We start from the raw sequence: 21,323 nt of genomic DNA, 5'->3' as shown, positions 1-21,323 counted from the left end.
AGTCTATAAACTCATTCTCTTGCACAAGCTGCCCTCAGGGGCTCCTAGAGTCTGCAGAAATGGGGCTGTAGAATGACATCTTAATGTCTCCCCTTGGTTGACCTTAATGTGTGTGTCAAGTCAACTGACCACCATAGATTCCTCTTCCCATTGGCACTATAGAACCAGTTCCGCTCCATGTCAGTGACTGTGGTTTTGTTCTGCCCCATATGTCAGCCTTGAATTGTTTTCTTGCTTTTGGACCACTAAATGTTTTGTCTGAGAGACTGGGAAAATTTCTGGGTTTGGATGAAAACTGCTGGATTTGGCAATTTCAGCCAGGCAAAAGCTGGCTGCTACCTTTGGGGTCTTGGAGGGTATCTTTGACCAGGTCTGGTCCAAAGGTTTTCACATTTCTGTAATAAAATACATCATCACCACCATTATTGATACATATTATTTCTCTGCTGTTTGCCAAAGAAAGAGGTTTCTAGCATTGTCCCCTGCAGCATTATGAAGTACCCTCCATCTGGGAATAATGGTAGAGAATTATTTGATGAATTTCATTTGGGCAGATAATTTCTTCTCATATTTTAAATATGGTTGTGCAAAGCTACTTGCAGCTTCTCAGTACAGCAAGGAGAGCTGGAAAAGAGCAGGGGCAGCTGCTGAGGAGGAAAAAGTGCCTGGCCTCAGAAGTACCAAGTCCTTCCCTCTTCCTCTGTTTCTTCAGCTATGCTGATCTGATCAACAGTTGTGAATTTGGTCAGCTATCCCAACAGAGAGATGAATGAGAAGAAGAATGCTGGGTCCTGAGGCTGAGTGGCAGGCAGCAATCATTGCATATCTGATGCAGTAAGCTTGTTTCTTCTGTGCAGACACTTCAGTTTAGCAGACATATAACGAAACACATTCAGAATCTTCCTAGCCTAATGCTCATTCACACTTCTGACCATATTTGAACCAATCCTGACATGGCTTCTCCCTCAGTTTGTGAACTGATAGAACCACAGAATCATTAGAGTTGGAAAATAACTCTAAGATCAACTCCAACCATCAACCTAACACCCCTATACCACTAAAGCATGCCCTGAAGTGCCATGGTTTTTGAACACCTCCAGGGGTGATGACTCCACCAGCTCCCTGGGCAGCCTGTTCCAATCTTGAGCACCTGCTATTTTTCCTAACATCTAATCTAAACCCCTCATGACAGACAACCTCAAGCCAACCTGAGATTCAATTTAATGACTGGTGGCCAGGATGTATGAGCTTCTGGAGCTGCAGAGAGGACACAGATCTGTGCTGCACCTAAGGACAGATCATATCCTGTGAGCCTGCACTCCAAGGCACCTAATACATCTGGCTGTGTGGCATCCTTTGTACATCCTCTCTGTACAGGCAGCCTCAGATTCAGTATTCATGTAGTAAGAAAGAAGAAACTGGAGGGATCCCCACCTGCTTGCAGTAGAAAGAGGCAGAGAGAGGGAAGGGATCCTCAGCTAGGGGAGTCTCACTAAGGGGTTTGCAGGGAGATGCACCAATCCCCAGAGACAGCTCTGCAGATACTTTCAAATAGAATAGAATAGAGAAGCTAAAAAAAACCCCAAGAAAGGCATGAAGGTAGGAAAGTTAGCTAGGTCTCTTATGGAACATGGAAAAGCCCTACTAGTAACTGTGCACAGGGGCATGAAATTACTGAGTCTGACCAAGGTCTGATGGACACAAATGGATGCTTAATAAAGGCCTTTGGAAAGGAAGATCCCAAATCATTACTGGTTTTCTCTGCTGAGCATGTAAGCTCATGGCAGTTTCTCTCATCTTACTTTATCTCCTTGATGTTATCCTCGTGAATAACAACTTTAAAAAGGATTTCTAAAGGATTGAAAAAGGTGTAAGAATGCACTGCAGGGAGCTGAACCTGAGCAAAGCACGTCTGCCTTCCACACACAACCAAAGCTAACAGTATAAAAAAGTTCCTGTTCAATAGTGGTGTTCATTGTCAGAATCTAGTCCTTCTGAAACCCACAGGCAGTGTGTTGGCCTATGCATCTTGTCAGACCACAGCTTTTGCTTAAGAGCTACAAAACCTACCCACTCTTGGGAGGGCTGGAAACTGCTTCACAGAATCACAGAAGGTTAGGGGTCGGAAGGGACCTCGACAGATCATCTGGTCCAACCCCCTGCCAGAGCAGCATCACCCAGAGTGAGTTTTGAGTATCTCCAGAGAAGCAGACTCACAGCCCCCTGGGCAGCCTGTTCCAGTGTTCTGTCACCCTCACAGGGAAAACATTTTTCCTCATGTTTCCATGGAACCTCCTATGCCTCAACTTCCACCTACTGCCCCTTGTCCTGTCATTAGGCATCACCAAGAAGAGCCTGGTTCCATCCTCTTGGCACTCAACCTTTACACATTTGCAAACATTAATGAGGTCACCCCTTAGTCTCCTCTTCTCTAAGCTGAAGAGCCCCAGCAACCTCAGTCTCTCCTTGTAAGAGAGATGTTCCACTCCCTTAATGACTTTTGTGGCTCTGTGCTGGACTCTTTCAAGCAGTTCCCCAAGGTCCTTCTCGATATGAGGGGCCCAGAATTGGACACTATCCCAGATGAGGCCTCACCAGGGCAGATTAGAGGGGGAGGAGAATCTCTCTTGACCTACTGACCACACCCCTTCTAATACACCCCAGAATGGCACTGGGCCTCTTGGCCACAAGAACACATTGCTGGTTCATGGTCAATTAGGCAATTAGCATGGGTTCCTATTGCATTTATCCTCTTCCATTGTTTGGCTAGGACAATTTAAAAGTGCAATTCCAGTCACTACTTTCTCAACACTTTTAAAGAAAACTAAGTACTTTCACCAAAACATTGCCAAGGCTTTACCAGCGAACACCTGTCCTTTTCCAAGATCAACCGCTCACCAAAGCAAAGGCCAGCTGACTGATCTAATGCTGTTATGGCAATAAACTGTGCTGCTGCTCCACGTGCTTGGGGCAGGAGAAGCATATATCAAGAGTAAAAGTACATTAAGAGGAACCTCAGGCCAGTTTATTTATTTCCTGAGAAACATAAACATGTTTAGTAGTCTGCATTCTGCTCAAGCCATTATTTACACAGCGGCTCTGTAAGAGCAGCTTAACAGCCCGGTGTGACAGGATTAAGCAAGGAACGTTCCCTCAAGCCTGAAATAAATTTGATTGTTAGATGTATTTCTACAGAGAGGAAACTCTTCTGTTGCTAAGCTGTTTGTCTCAATCACCCTTTAGCAGGAGCTGCTAGTGAGACCTCTTGAAGGAACAAGGGACTAGTTTGGGTGAACATGTGCCTCGTATTATTTAATGGTGCTGAAAGAACAAGTACAACAACACAGCTTCAGTTTTCAACTGAAAAGCAAAATGCAGCACTTCACCTCCTGTGGACCTGACTGTGCATTCCCAGCTTACATCAAGTCAGTGGCCACTGGATGTACACAAGCATTGATGTTCTCTGGCTCTCCATCAAAGGCTTGCTTAACAACTGCCCAGAAAGGCTAGCCTCCATGGAGCTGAGAAACAGCAAGCATTCGTCCGAAAACACGGACAGAAATGTTTTACAGGTAGGCACAAACCCCCCTCCATCCAGTAACCCCCAGCAGATACTCCTCCATTCCGCTGCCTTTTCACATTTCAGCTCAGAGGTTTGTTTTCATCTCACCTGTCCTAACTATGGTTTGATCTCTAAGTTATCAAAACAGGTAGCAGCGATTTATAACATGGCTACTGGAAAAAAGACATCACCCCTTTGCTTCAGTAGCTTAGGCTTTGATTTAATCAGAAGCACATAAACAAAACAGGGCACTTTTTTAAAGCCCAGAAGGGTAGATGCAAGCATGGGACAATGAAACTCTTCTGAGCACTTGGGAGAGAGCTGTCATCTTATTGCAGCTGTGCAGAACACCTAGTGTAAAGGGTATCTAACCTTAATCAATCCTGTGAAATGACTGAGTGCAGCGGGATGGCATTACTGCAATGTGCACCACGGCACTAGGGGGAATATCAATGCACATAGTCTTCCTCTGGGTCTTTTTAAAAACAATTCCCATTGAATTACAGCTTTCAGCACTATTTATCAGCAGATTATTGTTTGAAAGAATGCCACCTTCCTGCTCAGACTACTCCACGCCTGACTCACATCCTGCAAATTCATTAATACATAACGTGACTCGAGGCCGGTGAAATAATTGCTCCATGATACACATAATAAATCTGACAGCATCAACTGAAAAATGCATCTCAAATTCTCTTTCTAAACACTAATGGAACATTTTGCTTGGCTTCCCACACACAGCATCAAGGGGTGGGAGCCAGAGCAAGCTGTAAAAAGCAATTTGATAGCAGTATACTTTATAGAGTTTAACAAAGGGAGAGCTACCACTCGGAACAAGACCCGGGGTCAAACTAATCTAGTATTTTGCCTCCAACAGTAGCCTGTGTCAGAAGCTGCATGGGAAAACAGAGGTGGAATAAATAATCTGTTCCATCTGCCCTCCCCACAGCAGGTCTCATCCCATTAGAAAGTGATTTAAAGCCTAGATTGTGAGGTTTAATATTCCTTCCAAGGAGCAGCAACCAAAGAAAATCCACCTTTAACTTATGACAACAATGTGCTGCAGAGAGAAGGATTGGAGGGAGGTGGGGAGGATGTATTTGTTTTCATGTTTCAGCAGACTTAATTGCTACAACCAACATGGGAGATACTATCACTTGGCAATCAAACTTCTACTGGCTAGAGCTGGTTTTGCTTCATGCCTGGGGCATTTATTGTTTCTGGGTGTGATCGTGCAACACTTTGTTTCTCACAGAGGCAGGCTGTACCACTATTCATAATCCCACTGACATCGAGAGTTAAGCATCAGATGTAGGAGAAAGGATTTAATAAGTATCCTTTTTATTGACAATGTAGCATGGCTTCCCAGTGGAGTATACTTTAAACCTGGTGCTAGGAGCAACGTGGCACTTGTCACAAACACAGTACTTCTGCAAGGCTCAGCGACACAGAACGCCTCAGAGAACATCTGCATAGGGAATGAACATCAACAGCGACAGGGAAACCATTCTGAGTTATCTTCCTGTCAGCTAGTCTGATTTCCACAAGCAGCTCCCAATATCTCCTCCAGTGCACCACCGACTGTCGCTGACTCTTGAGCTGCGCTGGCAGCTGACCCAGCACGGCCCATACACCAAGTGTCACACAAACACACTGGGCCAGACTCTGCTGGGCTGACTGGAAATCAGCCTCCATCAAGTACTGTGCTTGGTCTGGGGCCCACACTGCAAGAAAGACTTTGAGGTTCTGCTGTCAGTCCAGAGAAGGACAATGAAGCTGCAGAAGGGACTGCAGAACAGGTCTGGTGAGGAGTGGCTGAAGGGACTGGGATTGCTTAGTCTGCAGTAAAGGAGACTGAGGGGAAACCTTGCTCTCTACAACTCCATGACAAGAGGCTGGAGCAAGACGGGGGTCAGTCTCTTCTCAACAATCACAGATTGTAGGAGAGAAAACAGCCTCAGGTTGTATCATGGGAGGTTTAGATTTGACATTAGAAGAAAATTCTTGACTGAAAGGGTTCTCAAACACTAGAAGAGGCTCCCCAGGGAGGTGGTTGAATCACAATCCCTGGAAGTGTTTAAAAGAGGCAGAGATATCATGCTGAGGGACATGGTTTAGCAACAGATCTGGTAGAGTTACAGAGTGGTTGGACTTGATGACCTTGAAGGTGTTCTCCAGAACAATTCTATGATTCTATTACTGGTCAATGTATTTTCTATCTTACAGCACATCTATCTGATGTGGATGAGGGCACTGAGACAAAAATCATTCTCCTTGATGCACCTTGGCCACAACAACCCCAGGCAGAGCTGCAGGCTGGGGTCAGAGTGGCTGGAGAGCAGCCAGGCAGAGAGGGACCTGGGGGTGCTGATTGACAGCTGCCTAAACATGAGCCAGCAGTGTGCCCAGGTGGCCAATGGCATCCTGGCCTGCATTAGGAACAGTGTGGCCAGCAGGAGCAGGGAAGCCATTGTGCCCCTGGACTCTGCACTGGTTAGGCCACACCTTGAGTCCTGTGTCCAGTTCTGGGCCCCTAAATTTAAGAAAGATATTGAGAGTCTTGAATGTGTCCAGAGAAGGGCAAGGAGGCTGGGGAGAGGCCTTGAGCACAGCCCTGTGAGGAGAGGCTGAGGGAGCTGGGGTTGTTTAGCCTGGAGAAGAGGAGGCTCAGGGGAGACCTCATTGCTCTCTACAACTACCTGAAGGGAGGTTGTAGCCAGGTGGGGGTTGGTCTCTTCTCCCAGGCAACCAGCACCAGAACAAGAGGACACAGTCTCAAGCTGTGCCAGGGGAGGTTTAGGCTGGAGGTGAGGAGAAAGTTCTTCACTGAGAGAGTCATTGATCATTGGGATGTGCTGCCCAGGGAGGTGGTGGAGTCCCCATCCCTGTCAGTGTTCAAGAGGGATTGGATGTGGCACTTGGTGCCATGGTCTAGTCCTGAGGTCTGTGGTGACAGGTTGGACTCGATGATCTTTGGACTCGATGATCATTCCGAGGGAGCTTCCAAAAAGCTTGAATGAAGAATACAAACTGTTAACAATAGAATGACATCTTCCAACCTTGGTGATTCTGTGACTCTGTGACATGGGATTCTCCTGGTCTGCTTTCATGATGCAAGGAGAGAGAGGAACAGATGCTCCAGGGCTGCCCTTTACACATAGAATCAGCTATCTACCTTCATGAGGTTATATAGCTGGGACAAGGCCAGTTGCTCTACTGCATTACAGGATCGAATGTGAGTGGTGGATCACTGCTGTGTGACTCAGGGCTGCAGACCTCTTTGGCCTGTTTATTTTCCAGTTTGGTCCCTGGTGGTTCAGTGCTGGCAGTGTGATGCACTGATTTATTTGGGCTTAGACTGGTCCTGCACAGCCATGTTTGTCATCAGTGGTTCCACCCAGAAAAGTATAGTGAGACCTTTGCAGCTAATCCTCGTGGGCTTCTCTAGGCCAAACCCAATTCTCCCAAACACACTCCATCTGTGCTTTCCTGTATGACTCATCCTTCAGTCATGCCCATTTCCAAAATGAAGATACCATGCTGGGAGATTCAGGTTTTGCCCTCGGAAGCCTACTGCTCTATATTGTCTACTGTTGTGTGAAAAGCTGGATGTTATGAGAGGGGATTATACAGTTAATGTGGCAGTGTTTCAAGGCCAGGGCTGTAGGCTCTTAGATCATAGATGGTTACTGTATTTGTCAAGGTGCTATTTTTCTCTTTCTCATTCTGGAAAGCAAGCAAGCTCCCCCTGACAATTCTATACAAAGCATCCCTCTATGAACAGATTGATCATAGGGTCAGCTAGAGGGACATGGACAGACTGGAGAGGTTGGCTGAGGAGCATCTCATGAGGTTCAGTAAGGCCATGTGTACAGTCCTGCACCTACATCAGGGCAATCCTATGTATCAATACAAGGTGGGATGATGAAATTGAGAGCAGCCCTGCAGAAAGGGACCTGGGGGTGCCGGTGGACGAGAAGCTGGACATGAGCCAACAGTGTGCACTTGCAGCCCAGAAGACCAATTGCATTCTAGGCTGCATCGAAAGCAGTGTGGCCACCAGACCAAGAGAGGTGATTCTGCTCTGGTGAGACCTTACCTGGAGTGATGTGTCTGGCTATGGGGCCCCCAACACAGGAGGGACATGGACCTGATGAAATAGGTCCAGAGAAGGGCCACAAAGATCGTTGGGGGCTGGAAAAACTCTCCTGTGAGGACAGGCTGAAGGAGCTGGGGTTGTTAAGCCTGGAGAAGAGAAGGCTCCAGGAAGTAGTAAGAGTGGCCTTCCAGTACCTGAAGGGAGCCTACAAGAAGGCTGGAGAAGGACTGTGTACACAGAGCTGTACTGATAGGAAGAGGAGCAATGTATTTAAATTAGAGAAGAGGAGATTTGGATTGGATGTCAGGAGCAAGTTCTTCACCATGAGGGTTGTGGAACACTGCAACAGGTTACCCAGGGAGGTAGTTGGGGCCCCATTCCTGGAGCTATTCAAGGTCAGACTTGAAAAGGCTCTGAGCAACCTGATGTAGTGAAGGATGTCCCTGCTCACTGAAGGGAGGCTAGGCTAGATGACTTTTGGAGGTCCTTTCCAACTCATTCTATGATTCTAAGAAAACTGTGTCAATAACTGCTCACACTATCCTTGGCTCTAGCCACTTCTTCCAGTTGGTCCACTCCATGAGTATGAAACACACAAAATAGTGCTTATGTCTTTCTCCTGTAATGAGAGGGAAAAGCTACCTCAGATCAGCTGATTTCTGCTGGGCAGCTCTCTAGCATTAAAAACGTATGCACAAAATATCCCTGCAGGGAAAATTCAGTCCATCGTTAAGGCAGAGGGGCAAATTCTCTTTTGGGGTTTTCTGTTGCATAACTTGCAGCACTGACACCAGCACCGCCAACACTGCTCAGAATCACAGAAACATGCAGGTTGGAAAAGACCCTCAGGATCAGCAAGTCCAACCAGTAACCCCACTTTACAGAGTTCACCCCTAAGCCATATCCCCAAGCACCACATCTGAACAACCTTTAAACACATCCCGGTTTGGTGACTCAGCCACCTCCCTGGGCAGCACATTCCAGTGCCTGACCACTCCTGCTGGGGAAAAAAGTTTTCCTAAGGGCCAGTCTAAGCCTACCCTGTTGTAGCTTGAGGCCGTTCCCCCTTAGACAATGAGGCCCTGCGTTCCAGTGCCTAGTCACAGAAGAGTCAATCACTCACATTCATCTCAAATCTGGTAGGAAGGCAGCTGGAAAATAGCCAACAGGCAATGTAGCAAAGCAGATACAAAATTCTGTCACCTACTGTCTGTGAGCACATGGCCTTAGGAAGCCCTGAAAATTCCAGATGGCTCTTGCAGGTATTTTACCCGCCCCAGAGATACTTTTGCCTGGTGGACAATCATCTCTTCTGGCAGCAGCTGGATCAATTCAAATGGTTGATGAAACAGCTACTTGGGCAGACTGAATTCTGACTAAACACCATGTCTGTGAGATCTAGTAATCACTGACTCCTGCTTAAGTCTGCTTTGGAGGCTGTAAGTGGACCAGAAGGATGTCATGCCTTGAACTACCCCTGCAAAAGTTTAAACACCTCACTGAAAGAGGACTTGGCTCTGGTTTGGACAGAGGTGCAGAAAGGCAAAGGGTGGGAGTGTGGATTTGGCAAGTCAAAGTGCTACATGCTGATCACTGGATGTTTCCACTGAACCCCACTTGGCCCCCACCCATGTAATACATCTTTCCAACTCTACCAGTCCATGGAGAGAGCAATGACAAATGTATGTGCTGTGTCTCCTTGTCTCGCTTTCCAGAAGGCAATCCCTGCAGCAGGGAGAGAAAATGCCTTCTCACAGACTCTCACACGTTATTCTGAGTGCCTGATGAAGCTTGAGCAGAGCAGAGACACAGGTAGTGCTGATGGCTTTTTCAAGATGACTGCACAGCAAATGGAAACTGAATAGGCAATTAAGTTAACTGATTTTAAAACCCATATTGGCTGAGGACTTAGGTAATTATGTCTGTGCTTACACACATTAATTGCTGCTTTAAACAGTCCTGCTTGCTGCTTTGCTGCTGCTGTAGCTCTAAACCCAATCTTGCCTGGTGTCCTGCTTTTAACTGCCACAAAGGTTACAAACACAAGCACTCCTTCCCATAGCTACAGCTATCTTATTTGTATTACATGCTCAAAGGAGATGTAGAACACTTTGGCTAGCTTTATGCAAACAGATCCAAGCATTTCTTCCTGTATCAAAGAATTTGCAATACCCAAGACTTAAGGTTTCTGTTAAAATAAAACACAATAGATATGTTTGGTGTTGGAATATAGTGATCTCACCATCAAAGGAGAAAAAAACCCAAGTTTTGAGCTTGAGAGAAAAGAGAGACGCTGGGGCAGCAGTGGGAATCTCCACAGTATCCCAGGCAGGGCACCAATGTTTCCTTACAGTCTGCATTACAAATAAGTTGTCTTTAAAATTGCTGGAATGCAAGGGAGGGGAAAGGAAACCCCTACATTCTCCTTGTCTAACAAGAAGCCACAGTGTGAGAACCACTCCCTGGCAGACATAGTCTGTGATTGACAATGGTTTTCTTTGCAGCCAGGGCTAAAAATAGTATAGCTGTAAACAGGCAAATGAAGAAAATCCTGATGCCCTTTACAAATGTGAGGACTGCTTACACAAGCACTCTACATGCAGGGTGGCTACCTGGTGGCACCAAACAAGCAGCAAGCTTCAGAGTTGCTGAAGACAAATGGATTTTACATGTGATTTGCTCATTCAGTAACCCAGGCACACAAAGAGACAAGACTCAGCTGAGCAACCTTCACAGAGCTGCTTCTAGTTTCCCATTATCATGACAGATGTCTGATTATTTACAGGTAGCTTTTGCAGCCTATTGCTAAGTCTCTGCATAATCAACAAAACCATTTTGAACCAGCTCTTGCCTAACAAGAATGCAGGGCTTCACTTTTCTCTTGAGTTTTTCACAGTCACAGAATCATAGACTTGTCAGGGTTGGAAGGGAGCTCAAAGATCAGCTAGTTCCACCCCTGCTGCCATGGGCAGGGACACCTCATGCTAGATCAGGTTGCTCAGAGTCACATCCAGCCTGGCCTTAAAAACCTCCAGGGATAGGGCTGCTACCACCTCCCTGGGCAACTTGTTCCAGTGTCTCACCACCCACATGGTGAAGAACTTTCTAACATCTAATCTGAATCTACCCATTTCTCCATTCCCCTTAGTCCTATAATTACCTGCCACCCTAAAAAGTCCCTCCCCAGCTTTCTTGTAGGGCCCCTTTAGATACTGGAAGGCCACAATAAGGTCTCCTCAGAGCCTTTTCTTCTCCAGACTGAACAGCCCCCCCTCTCTCAGTCTGTCTCCAAAGGAGAGGTGCTCCAGCCCTCTGCTCATCCTCATAGCCCTTCTCTGTAATTACAATTATTTCAGTGGTAAAACCTGCACCTGACATCACAGTGAGAGTGTGTTATGACATATGACATTAATGAACCAGGAAGTATTCCTGCCTGTCTCTAAACACATCATAAAGCAAACATTTAACACTTTGTCCCTATTTTTATCAGGTACCTCAAAACCTGACATCATACCCTTGTCTGACATTATCCTGCCATGCTATTCCTGCCTCGTCATGAAGCACTAACTATGCCACTCTCAGGTTTTCCCATCCTGGCCTCCATTTTTACCAAACTTGTGTGATTAGAGGCAAAGGAGACAGTGCAATCAGGGTGGAACAGGCTTTTCAGTTGACAGAAGTACCAATGAGTTGTAATGGAAATTACAAGAAATATATAAATGCATACTCAGACCTTGGTTTCTCTTTTGTTGATGAACGAAGCAGCTCTGAAATACGAATGCTGCTTTAGACTTCATGACACTTAGGTGTTCAAAACCCATGCAAATACGTATGTACTAATACCAAGGCAACTTCTGTGGCAATCATAGCAATGAGTAGTGTGAGCAATCTGCTAATATAAGCTTAGAGCTTGATACGGTGGTAGGCCATGCTTAGCAGAAGTGTAGAAGTAACTAGCAGTTCAGCAAAACAGTGCTGTGCTAGCAGCCTGTAACTAAAACAAAGCACTGCTAGCTGTAAACAGAGAATGATCTTGGCATAACAGGATGCAGATGTTGATCAACAACTTCGCGGGATATCAGCAGTTTAACCAATAATGTACAGCAGTAGGACAATTGTGGGGAACCAGTGGAGCTATGCCAACTATGCTCTGTGAGCCTGTGTGTCTGCAGAAGCTGCAGAGGCTCCTTAGCTGAGCTGAACAATACTTAGATCATACTGGCCGTCCGTATTGATTCCGAACTCCGGCCTCAAAAACTTCTGCCAAAATGTCAATTAAATACATTTGTTCTCCTTCCTCTTCCCCCTCCACTGATGCATGCTCATCTTTCATGCCTTTGTAGGAGGCTTTTAAAGAGTAAAGTTACAGAACTCAAGTCCTTAGACTGCAAATTCTCCAAGGGCACGTGGTCAGTACTGATGCCGGAAATGGGCATGTGCTCCTTTAGTTGTAGAAGACGGAACAAATCAGGACACATACAGCAAGCAGTAAAACACCACACTTCATATGAGCTCTTGCCAAACACCTCCATAGGCAGATTCCATCAGGAAAAGGTGAGCTTACAAATGAGACCCTTTTTTTCAGCTTAAAAGTTGAAAATGCTCTATTCCACTGAGGCACTCTAAACAGCGATGGTATAAGCAAGATCAGCCTCTGTCCCATTAAGATCATGGCAAACTGGAGGATTTGAACAGCCTGAGGCTGTTCCACTACATACACATGGATTTCTGCACTTTGGCAGGACATTGGCATTTCTACCACTGAGAAAAACATTAACAAAAAAGATCTTCTGACAACACCTCCAAGAATGAAAATTTGGTAGGTCTTTTATAACTTTACTTCCTATGAAGCTATGATTAAAGCCTGTAAGACAACCAACCTAATAAACAAACACACCCCATTGAAAATAACATCCTTGTTATACAAACAGCAAACTGAATGCAGTGTTACCTTGGCAGGTCCGTTCATCTGTGAGCAGCTTGTAGCCCTTCTGGCAGCTGCACTCGAAGCTGCCAACTGTGTTTCGGCAGAAATGGTCACAGCCACCATTGTTTACCAGGCACTCATCAATGTCTGCAAAGAATGAATGAAGACATTTTTTTGTCACAACAGTAATTCAGTAGCTCAGGACAGGAGTGTAGGACTTGATTCAGATTCCCAAGGCGGCCACTGTCTCTGTTAAGAAGCAGGCTGGTCAGATGTATCCCTTCCCACACCTTTCTCAAAAGGCTTACAGAGCAGCTGTGGGCTGGGCTGCTCTGGAGAGAGAGATTTCTCTCAGGACTGGAATCACCTCACGACCCAAGCTGAGGCACAGTGATGTTGATGAACATTCAGAGAAGCTTTTTCATAGAAGTAGTAGTCTGCCTGACAGAACACTTCAGTCTGTGTAAGACATGAATCCCTTACTTTACACAGGAACTATCAAAACCCTGGAACACATGAAAAAAAAGGAAATAGCAACAAATACAAAGTAAAAGATATTTCAAATGTGAAAAGGCTTCCATTACCCTTCCACAAGCACATTTGTTTGTAATCAGCATTGCATGGTAGTTTGTTTGTGACGAACACAGTGTCACTAATGTAACAGAAGAGCACCTGTGAGTGCATGCGAAGCGCTGCTGCTTCAGTTGTTCCGAAGGCAGAGCACCTATTGCTTCTATTTGCAAGCCATATACATGTGTTAAGGGTGGGATCAATGGCTCTTACTTTAAATAGTGCCTGTGATGTGAATTGATGAAACTTGATAAAGCTTTGCTTCTGAATGTGACATTGGTGATTCTAATCCCTCCTACTTATAACTTCTCCCAAAGGAACTGAAGAGCTGGAATGACCAGTCCCTTTTCCAACCCATAAGAGCTTGTGCAATAAGTATACAAGAGGCCACAGAGCCTCATGTGAAATACAGGACATCTTCCCATTTCCCCTCAATTACAAAACCATGGACCTGCATTTATTTGGAATAGACAAATGCCAAGAAAAGCTCTTTTTAAGGATGCACTGAGTGCAGAAGTAACACGACACAGATTGTTGGCTGCCCATTTCTGAAACTGTAAACAAGATCTTTCAGAAAGACAAGTGAAGAGAAATGTTTCCTAGTGCAAAACCTGTTGCTGCAAAAGCTTTGAAGCTTTGAGGTAAGAGTTGGCCATGTAAAAAGCAAACCTTGCAAAATACAAATGGGGGTGCCAAAAAGAGCTATTGTCTGAAGATGGGAATTCATCAAGGACAGCACGATGCTGTTGAATGAAGGCACAGTTTGAAATGGTTGGAATTTACAGTGGATGTCATTCATCCATTTTTGAACTGGAGAGTGGTATGGCTCTTACCGTGCTGCTGCATGTAAAATATAAACAGCAGCAAGAGGAGGGAGGATGCAAACCTAGGAATTTTAACAGCCAAGAGGCAAATTCATCCTTTTCTAAAGGTCACTTTGCTGCACTGACATTGACAGAAATCTACTCAAGAGGATGTATTACTCAAAGAAGCAAGAACAATGTGCGTTGTTATAAAGCTTTGCTTATTAGTTGCATTTGTAGTAAAAAGAAAGCAAACTTGCTCTGAGACCCTCTGAACTAATACTGCTGCTTATTACTTTTGCATCTGGTTCTGCAGAGCAGAGGGTTTGTATTCAGTTCTGTTAAGAGCACGAGGGTAAAACGGTACGTAGAAGCTGTGGTGGCCCCGAGAGCTTTGCACAAAGTCAGTTCAAACCTTTGTGCCTTGAGTAACAAAGTTCTCAAAGTGATCTGAAACCAGGAGTCACATTTGTTGCCTGTGGTTCTCCAGTACTGGTGATTAGGCTAGCCAAGGGCAGATAATTTTAGGCTCCCAACCTGGTATATCTGGTGAAGAACACACTGAGGATTGCTCTACATAACACCATGAGAACAGAGGTAGCAACCCATTTGGTTTCAGCTGTGATCACCAGCACAGGCCAAGATCTGCAGGGAAACACAAGCCCAGTTCCTGCAGGCTGGCATTCCCATTTGTCAATTATGTGCAGCTGGGACTGTACAAGTCTTATGATGGATTACCACAACAGCCCCATCCCTTCGCACAGCATCAGTGCACCTAACCAGAGTTTAGCTTGCCCTGACAAAACTGTTGGAGGAATGGAATTGTCAATGAAATTACTAATATATTATGCATCATAAACACACAGAATAGTCATCCATCATGAAGAAGATCACTTTTACCCATGATAAGAACAACATGACCTTTGGGCTACTCTGCTGCCTGAGACTGCTTGAAGCAGAAATTACTTGCAGCCTGTCAAACACCATTCTGAAGTAAGGATTGATGTTTTAAGCGATGGCCCCTGGATTTAATGTGTTAAATTCCAAATTCCAGTCTCATTAACTTTCTTTTCAGGGTCTCTGAAGACTGTAAGGGACAAAAATGAAACTCTGCTGGCCTCAGAGGGTTAATCATTGTAATTCCACCGACAATGAAGCATATCAGTTTTACATCAGCAATTCCCTGGAATAATTCTGAGCCAGGATCTGGGCAAAACCTGGGAGAGTCCCCAGGAAGAGAAAGCATTTATTCATTTCTTCTATCTGGATAACATGACCTGGCCTTGTGAAAGTGTGACCATCAAACCATCAAATCAGAGGAGAGGTCGAAACTGTTAGCTGCAAAAACATCCTAAGTAACACAAACAGTGCCAATGTCTCTGCTTTCAGTGTATTTCTTTCCACAGCCAGAGTGAGACTGACAGGGCATGTAAAAATTATTTCACTCTATGGAGAGAGTGCACTGCTGCAGTTCACTTGGATGAGAGCAGTACCCAACCGTGTCACATCTCACTGGTTCACAGAGACTGCAGCAAGTCTGTATTTCTGCTGTTTTTCTTTCCATAGCTATAAATAATTTGTGTCACGAGTCATGTGGAAATAAATGATTCTACTGTGTAAGAAGGTGAGGCCCCATTTGTCTTTACACTGACTGGTACCCAGCTTTGTCAAATGCCTGTCTGAATTTCACTGAATGACTGCTGATGGGGTGTGTGGGGGAAGCAAACGCAGTGGAAATCCATCATGGTATCTCTACCACCTTTGAAATTGTTTAGCCATATATTCCCATACTGTTACTGGGGATAAGTTCTCAAGTTTTCATTTCACCTGACGATACAGGTTGCATAAGAATGGCTCACTTTCCACAGCACTCTGCTGGAGAAGCTAAGCATGACTACTCTCTGGATCTGCTTTGGTGCCCCTAGACCCTCGCAGCATTTGCTAGTAAGTCACAGTTTTGGCACACAGTATCACAATATCACTAAGGTTGGAAGAGACCTCCAGGATCATCGAGTCCAACCTGTCACCACAGACCTCATGACTAGACCATGGCACCAAGTGCCACATCCAATCCCCTCCTGAACACCTCCAGGGATGGGGACTCCACCACCTCCCTGGGCAGCACATTCCAATGACCAATGACTCTCTCCGTGAAGAACTCTTTTAAAATGCTCATTCTTTGTAGCTATTTTCAAACTCAAAATGGATTTAAATTGAAGGAGAATAGGTTTAGATTGGATCTTAGGAAGAAACTCTTCACTAGAAGAGTGGCAACACTCTGGAATGGATTGTCCAGAGAGGTTGTAGATAACCCCTCCCTGGAGATGTTGAAGACCTGGTTGGATGGGGTTTTGACTTTGTCCTGAGAGGCATCCCTGCTCATAGCTTCCAGCCTAAGCCATGCTACAGTTCTATGATAACAGGTTATTGATAATTATTGCTTGATATTTTCATATCAATACTTTGAGATGGATTACTATACTTGAAAAAGCATTTTGATTCAAAGGTGTTTACTGTCAACGTTTTTTGGCAAATTGCAGTTGTTTGTGGTCTGAGCTTCTGAGTCTGCCATGTTGGTACCGTTTTGCCCTGGCAGGTTCTACGAACGTGAGCAGAACTGTCTTTAGGATGACTGTGTGCTGTTCCACCACTTCACCTGTGACTTCCCTGCTCATGTAGCTCATTGTCTCTAGCATGTTTTGCCTGTTTCGGGGTGTAATAATCCTATTTATGCAGTCTTTTCTACTTGAGGACTTCAAAGGCCAGCATCTTGTCAGCTTAACTATGTTAAACCTACACAACACTTCTGCAGGAGAGGTGAATTGAATTGATTCTCCTTTAACAAATGTGAAACTGAAGCAGGTAGGATGATGTGTGGCTTTCCTGAATAAGAGAGCTACAGAATGAAGACAGACATACAGCACCTCTAATCTGAGCTTTGCACTTCAGGAACATTCTCATTTTCCCTTCTACAGTGCTAATTAACTGTAATGCATGATCATAATGACTGAACTGAAGTTCCACTAAGTGGCAAATGAAGATCCTTTGTTTAATTAGCTTTATGGCTAGGTCGTGGGGCAAAGCACTTTCCTAATTAACAGAGTTCAAATTCAACTGGGCAGACAGGAATGAGTGTAATTAAAATTTAATCTCCCTCGTCCTGCAAACAAGCTGCCTGCAAAATAGAGAGCTTTGTGTAAATGCTCTTGGAGCATGGAAATGTCGGGGCAGGTTTCAACACATTTCCCTCATGTCACTTTCTCCATTTTCACCTGTTGTCTTTGTAATTCTGTCAAGAAACTTGTCTTCCAACACAGGTGGCAATCTGTCACATATGGATTTAGGTGTCAGATATTCTCCTCCAGGACATATCCACTCTGACATTATCCACCAACCAATCAATAAAAGAGTCTGCCAGGCTGCCAAAAGCTCAATCACCTCCTAAAACAAACATTATGTCCTATTATTTTCTTATTACAGTTAATTAGATTTATAAAACACAAAAAGCTTTGGAAGTGAAAAACTTAGAACTGCTGTCAGAGTAGTTTAGGCTCTGATTTCTCATTTGTGAAAAGGGAAGGGATTTAGTAAATCTGATGTGAAAAGAAAGGATTTTCATTTGAATTTTTTGCTGAACACTAGATTCTTTTTTACACTTCAAAACATGTTAGTGCAGTGCTTACAAACCCAAACAGCGGCCCAAGCTGTCCCAGGCTGTAACAGCAGAATGTGAACTGCAGACAAAGAAATGCGCCAATAGGACTCTTCTACTGTCTGGGTTGAGATGAATACAAAACCCACTTCCTCCCTGAAAAAACCCCAAACAACACAACCCACAAAAAACCAAACAAAAAGCCACAGGGAGCTCAGAAAATGCAGAAATAGAGCTAGTTTTCCTCCTACTGTAACACTCCATCAATCACCATGCCTCTCATAGAACACCGGAGAGGCGGGAACAAGCGTGCAGGTAAGGCTCCTACCTGCACTATTGTAGCAAGTATGTGGAAGATACATCAGATGGTACCAACTGCCACCTAAGTGAAGCACCGTGTAAGGTACAGTCTCACAGTATCACCAAGGCTGGAAGGGACCTCCAGGATCATCGAGTCCAACCTGTCACCACAGACCTCATGACTAGACCATGGCACCAAGTGCCACATCCAATCCCCTCTGGAACATCTCCAGGGATGGGGACTCCACCACCTCCCTGGGCAGCACATCCCAATGACCAATCACTCTCTCAGTGAAGAACTTTCTCCTCACCTCCAGCCTAAACTTCCCCTGGCGCAGCTTGGGACTGTGTCCTCTTGTTCTGGTGATGGTTGCCTGGGAGAAGTTAAGGAGACCTGGAGGCTGGGGGTAAAATGGTGGTAATAAAAATGGTGGTACAGAACTGTATAGACTTGTTGGGCTGACTTCTTGTCTACCTTTATTGTTCACACAGCCACTATGACCATGATGATTCTGGGTTTAATGTTCTTGTGTTTTATGCAGGAGAAGCTGAGACAGTAGAACCACATGGGTTGCTGAGGGTTACACACTATAGGGTACCAACAGTACAGGAGCTAATGAAAGGTTTCTTAAAGTACAAATCAGATAAAACTAAGGAGCTGACATCCCTGGGCATTTTCTTTGTACTGGTTCTCACTATAAACTAAGCCATTACTTTTACAGTACTCAGTTTTTCCATACAAGCTCGATGAAGAGCACAGGGTCAAGCAATCAGTCTGTGCACTATGGACTATGCACAAGAATCCCTAGACTTAGCATTACTCCTAGTTTGCCTCCTGGGGATTACTACCTGCTCAGGAAGGCTGTGTGCTTCTTTCTGAGAGTCTCAGTTTGCTTCTAAAATGTTTGATTAAATAAAACCAAAACCAGTATTAAGGACAGTAAAAGCTACTGATGCTCTCTCCAAACTCCCATTGCAGCCATGCTGCCTTTCCTATGAGAGGAGAGCTGAACAGGAGTGAATGATAACTCTTATGCTTCCCAGCTGATGATGAATCAAAGAAATCTGACTGCCCGCAAAAAGAAATCACCCTCCCAAACGTTTTGAAGAGCTTACTCCAAGCACCCAGTGATCTGTTCTACACCAATGCACCACTGAAAGCAGGATCTACCCATATGAAAAGCCATCTGTATTTTATGATGAAAGGCACAATAACGCAAGAATGAGAAAACGTTTGAATGTTGGTGGCTGTGATTCTGTGAGCAGTCAACTCCCAAGTCACAGAAAGCACAGCACGCTCTTACATAATAAACTGTGCTTGCTGATCCTCAGGGAGCTTTATACTGTTGAATAAATGCAAGGTCTTTTCAACAACTGAAATGCAAAATATAACTCTCCCAAGCATTAATTTAAAGGATTTGGCATTTTCAAAGGGGAGGTTCACAAAGACAAATAACAACTGCAAGTTTCCAGGGAACAGGGATATTGCCTAGTCATGAAAAAGCCCTGCCTTAGTACACATGAATTTATTTTGTGTGGATAGATAGAACCCTTGGGAGGGACTGAGAGTGAATGAGCTTCATGGCAGCAGACCCAAGTGTACAATTTTTTAATGGAAGATAATCCGTTATGCTCTATTTGTCTGTCATGAACGAGTCTACAGCAGGCACGGGAACTGTGTGTCTGATCTGGAAAGAAAAGAGAAGCAAGACGATCCCCTCAAAGCCAGGGAAGGGGCAGGGAAAGTTCCACACACGTTCTGGATTGACAAATTGCAGCAACAGTTCGATAGCAGATGTTAGCCATGGTTTTCTTTAGTGGATTCTGCTCCCTGCCCCCTCTTCTTCTTCTTGGTTTTTTTCTTCTTCCATTTAATTTTCTTCTTTCTGACAAATTTCATCTGTGATGCTATCTAAACCTTGCATTTCCTCTCAAGTTTTGAAATCCCACGGGTTTACAATACCATTTTTGCTCACATACATTATGTCTACGTATCTAAAATCCTCTGTTCCTGTGCCCAGTCGACACACTGCCATCACTCAGTGTCCAATTGCTCACTTTCCCAGTTCCCTCCTTGGGCTTCCTGCAGACATCAAACTTGCAGACATTGAACACCACAAAATTTCTGTTGTTTTCTTGCTGCCCATTCCCACATATTTTCTGCTGGTGACCAGAATCTTTCTGTCTCTCCTACATCACCACCAACTCTACCGACCCCTTTTCTCTCTCTGTGCCTCACTCTGCCACTCAATCAGACACTGTCATTACATGCCAGATTTGCCTCTGCACCAACAGCAGTCAACTCCCTCTTCTTTAAAAAGTGGGGGGAAAAAACCAGAATGCTGATTCTGAGTCACCTGCCAGTCTTATCAAGCCTTGAGACAATAAAGTTGTTTCCAGGGCAGTAGAGATGGGCCAGAGGACTATGGCCACTCTCTGGTCATGACATGGAGTCTTCTACTGAGATGCTGCAGCTGCTTACCAGATGCTGTTATTGAGTTGACCTTGTTCTTTATCTGGAGGCTTGGTAATGTTCAAGTAATGACAAAACCCAACTGTGGCCTCAGCAATAAGATTCTTGCAGACAAGCCTTAATATTTGCTTCTTTAATCCACATTTAGGTGGCTATTTTGAAGAGGGTTTTTACAGTTATGAGGGAATTCATGCCGTGGTCTGATTTCCTGCTCTTGTCTCTCTCTTCTAAAACAAGCAGCTGTTTTGATAAGCCAAACTTAACCACTGCTTTTCCATCAGTTACTCAGCTTTCCCTCTCTCAATGCTGATCTTTATGAGGGTTTTTTATCAACACAGTCTTGCATCTTGCCTAAGTCCTACAAAATCAAAACCAACCTCAAAAGTATCTCTGTTATTTGATATTCCCTTTAGGCTTTAGTCTTCCATTTGTCAGTCCTATCAATTAAATTTGGAAAATTTCCTTTGCACCTTCTTGCACCACCTACAAGTCTCCCTGCGATCTCTGCAGCACAGCCCGTGCACATGGCTGAGTCATATGCTGAAGAATTCCCTGCAGGAGTATTTAGGGAGCTATGCTAGAACACGATCTTCACAGTGCTTTCCCAAAGGGGATATAAAGTGTGGGCTGTGCTCAAGCACAGAACATGGCTACTGGCTTTTAGGCAAAAGCCCTAAGTCTCTTGTCATGGAATACTGGGGGGGTTGTGCTGTGGCTTTTTTCCTTTCCTTCCTTGCCTTTTTTTCTGGTTCTGTTTGTTTATTAGGCAGCTGCATCTATTGTTTTGCAAGAAGCTATATGCTTGCTCCCTGAAAATGGCATGTGAGCTGCTGACACTCTACCCATGCAGAAACACTGGAATGTGGTCAGAACTTGTGTGCCAGAAAGCAATCTGAAGAAAATTCAGCTCTTTTAACTGAACATTTAATTGCATGTC

The 21,323-nt window shown here is 44.7% G+C and overlaps 1 protein-coding gene across 4 annotated transcripts in view; it reads right to left on the bottom strand.

Annotated features, from left to right (window-relative positions):
- The window catches only part of SCUBE1 (signal peptide, CUB domain and EGF like domain containing 1), a 226,197-nt gene that overhangs the window by 37,396 nt on the left and 167,478 nt on the right, over positions 1-21,323 (bottom strand). For all 4 annotated transcript variants that reach the window (XM_068170772.1, XM_068170778.1, XM_068170786.1 and 1 more), the window contains one exon: positions 12,613-12,735. In XM_068170772.1, coding sequence (XP_068026873.1) covers positions 12,613-12,735 — 123 coding nt within the window. The remainder of the gene's footprint in view (positions 1-12,612; positions 12,736-21,323) is intronic.

The sequence above is a fragment of the Melanerpes formicivorus genome, unplaced genomic scaffold, assembly GCF_026170545.1.
Source record: "Melanerpes formicivorus ecotype bairdi unplaced genomic scaffold, bMelFor1.0.p_v2 SCAF_3, whole genome shotgun sequence".
NCBI lineage: Eukaryota > Metazoa > Chordata > Aves > Piciformes > Picidae > Melanerpes > Melanerpes formicivorus.
This window is presented reverse-complemented; position numbering and strand designations above follow the sequence as displayed.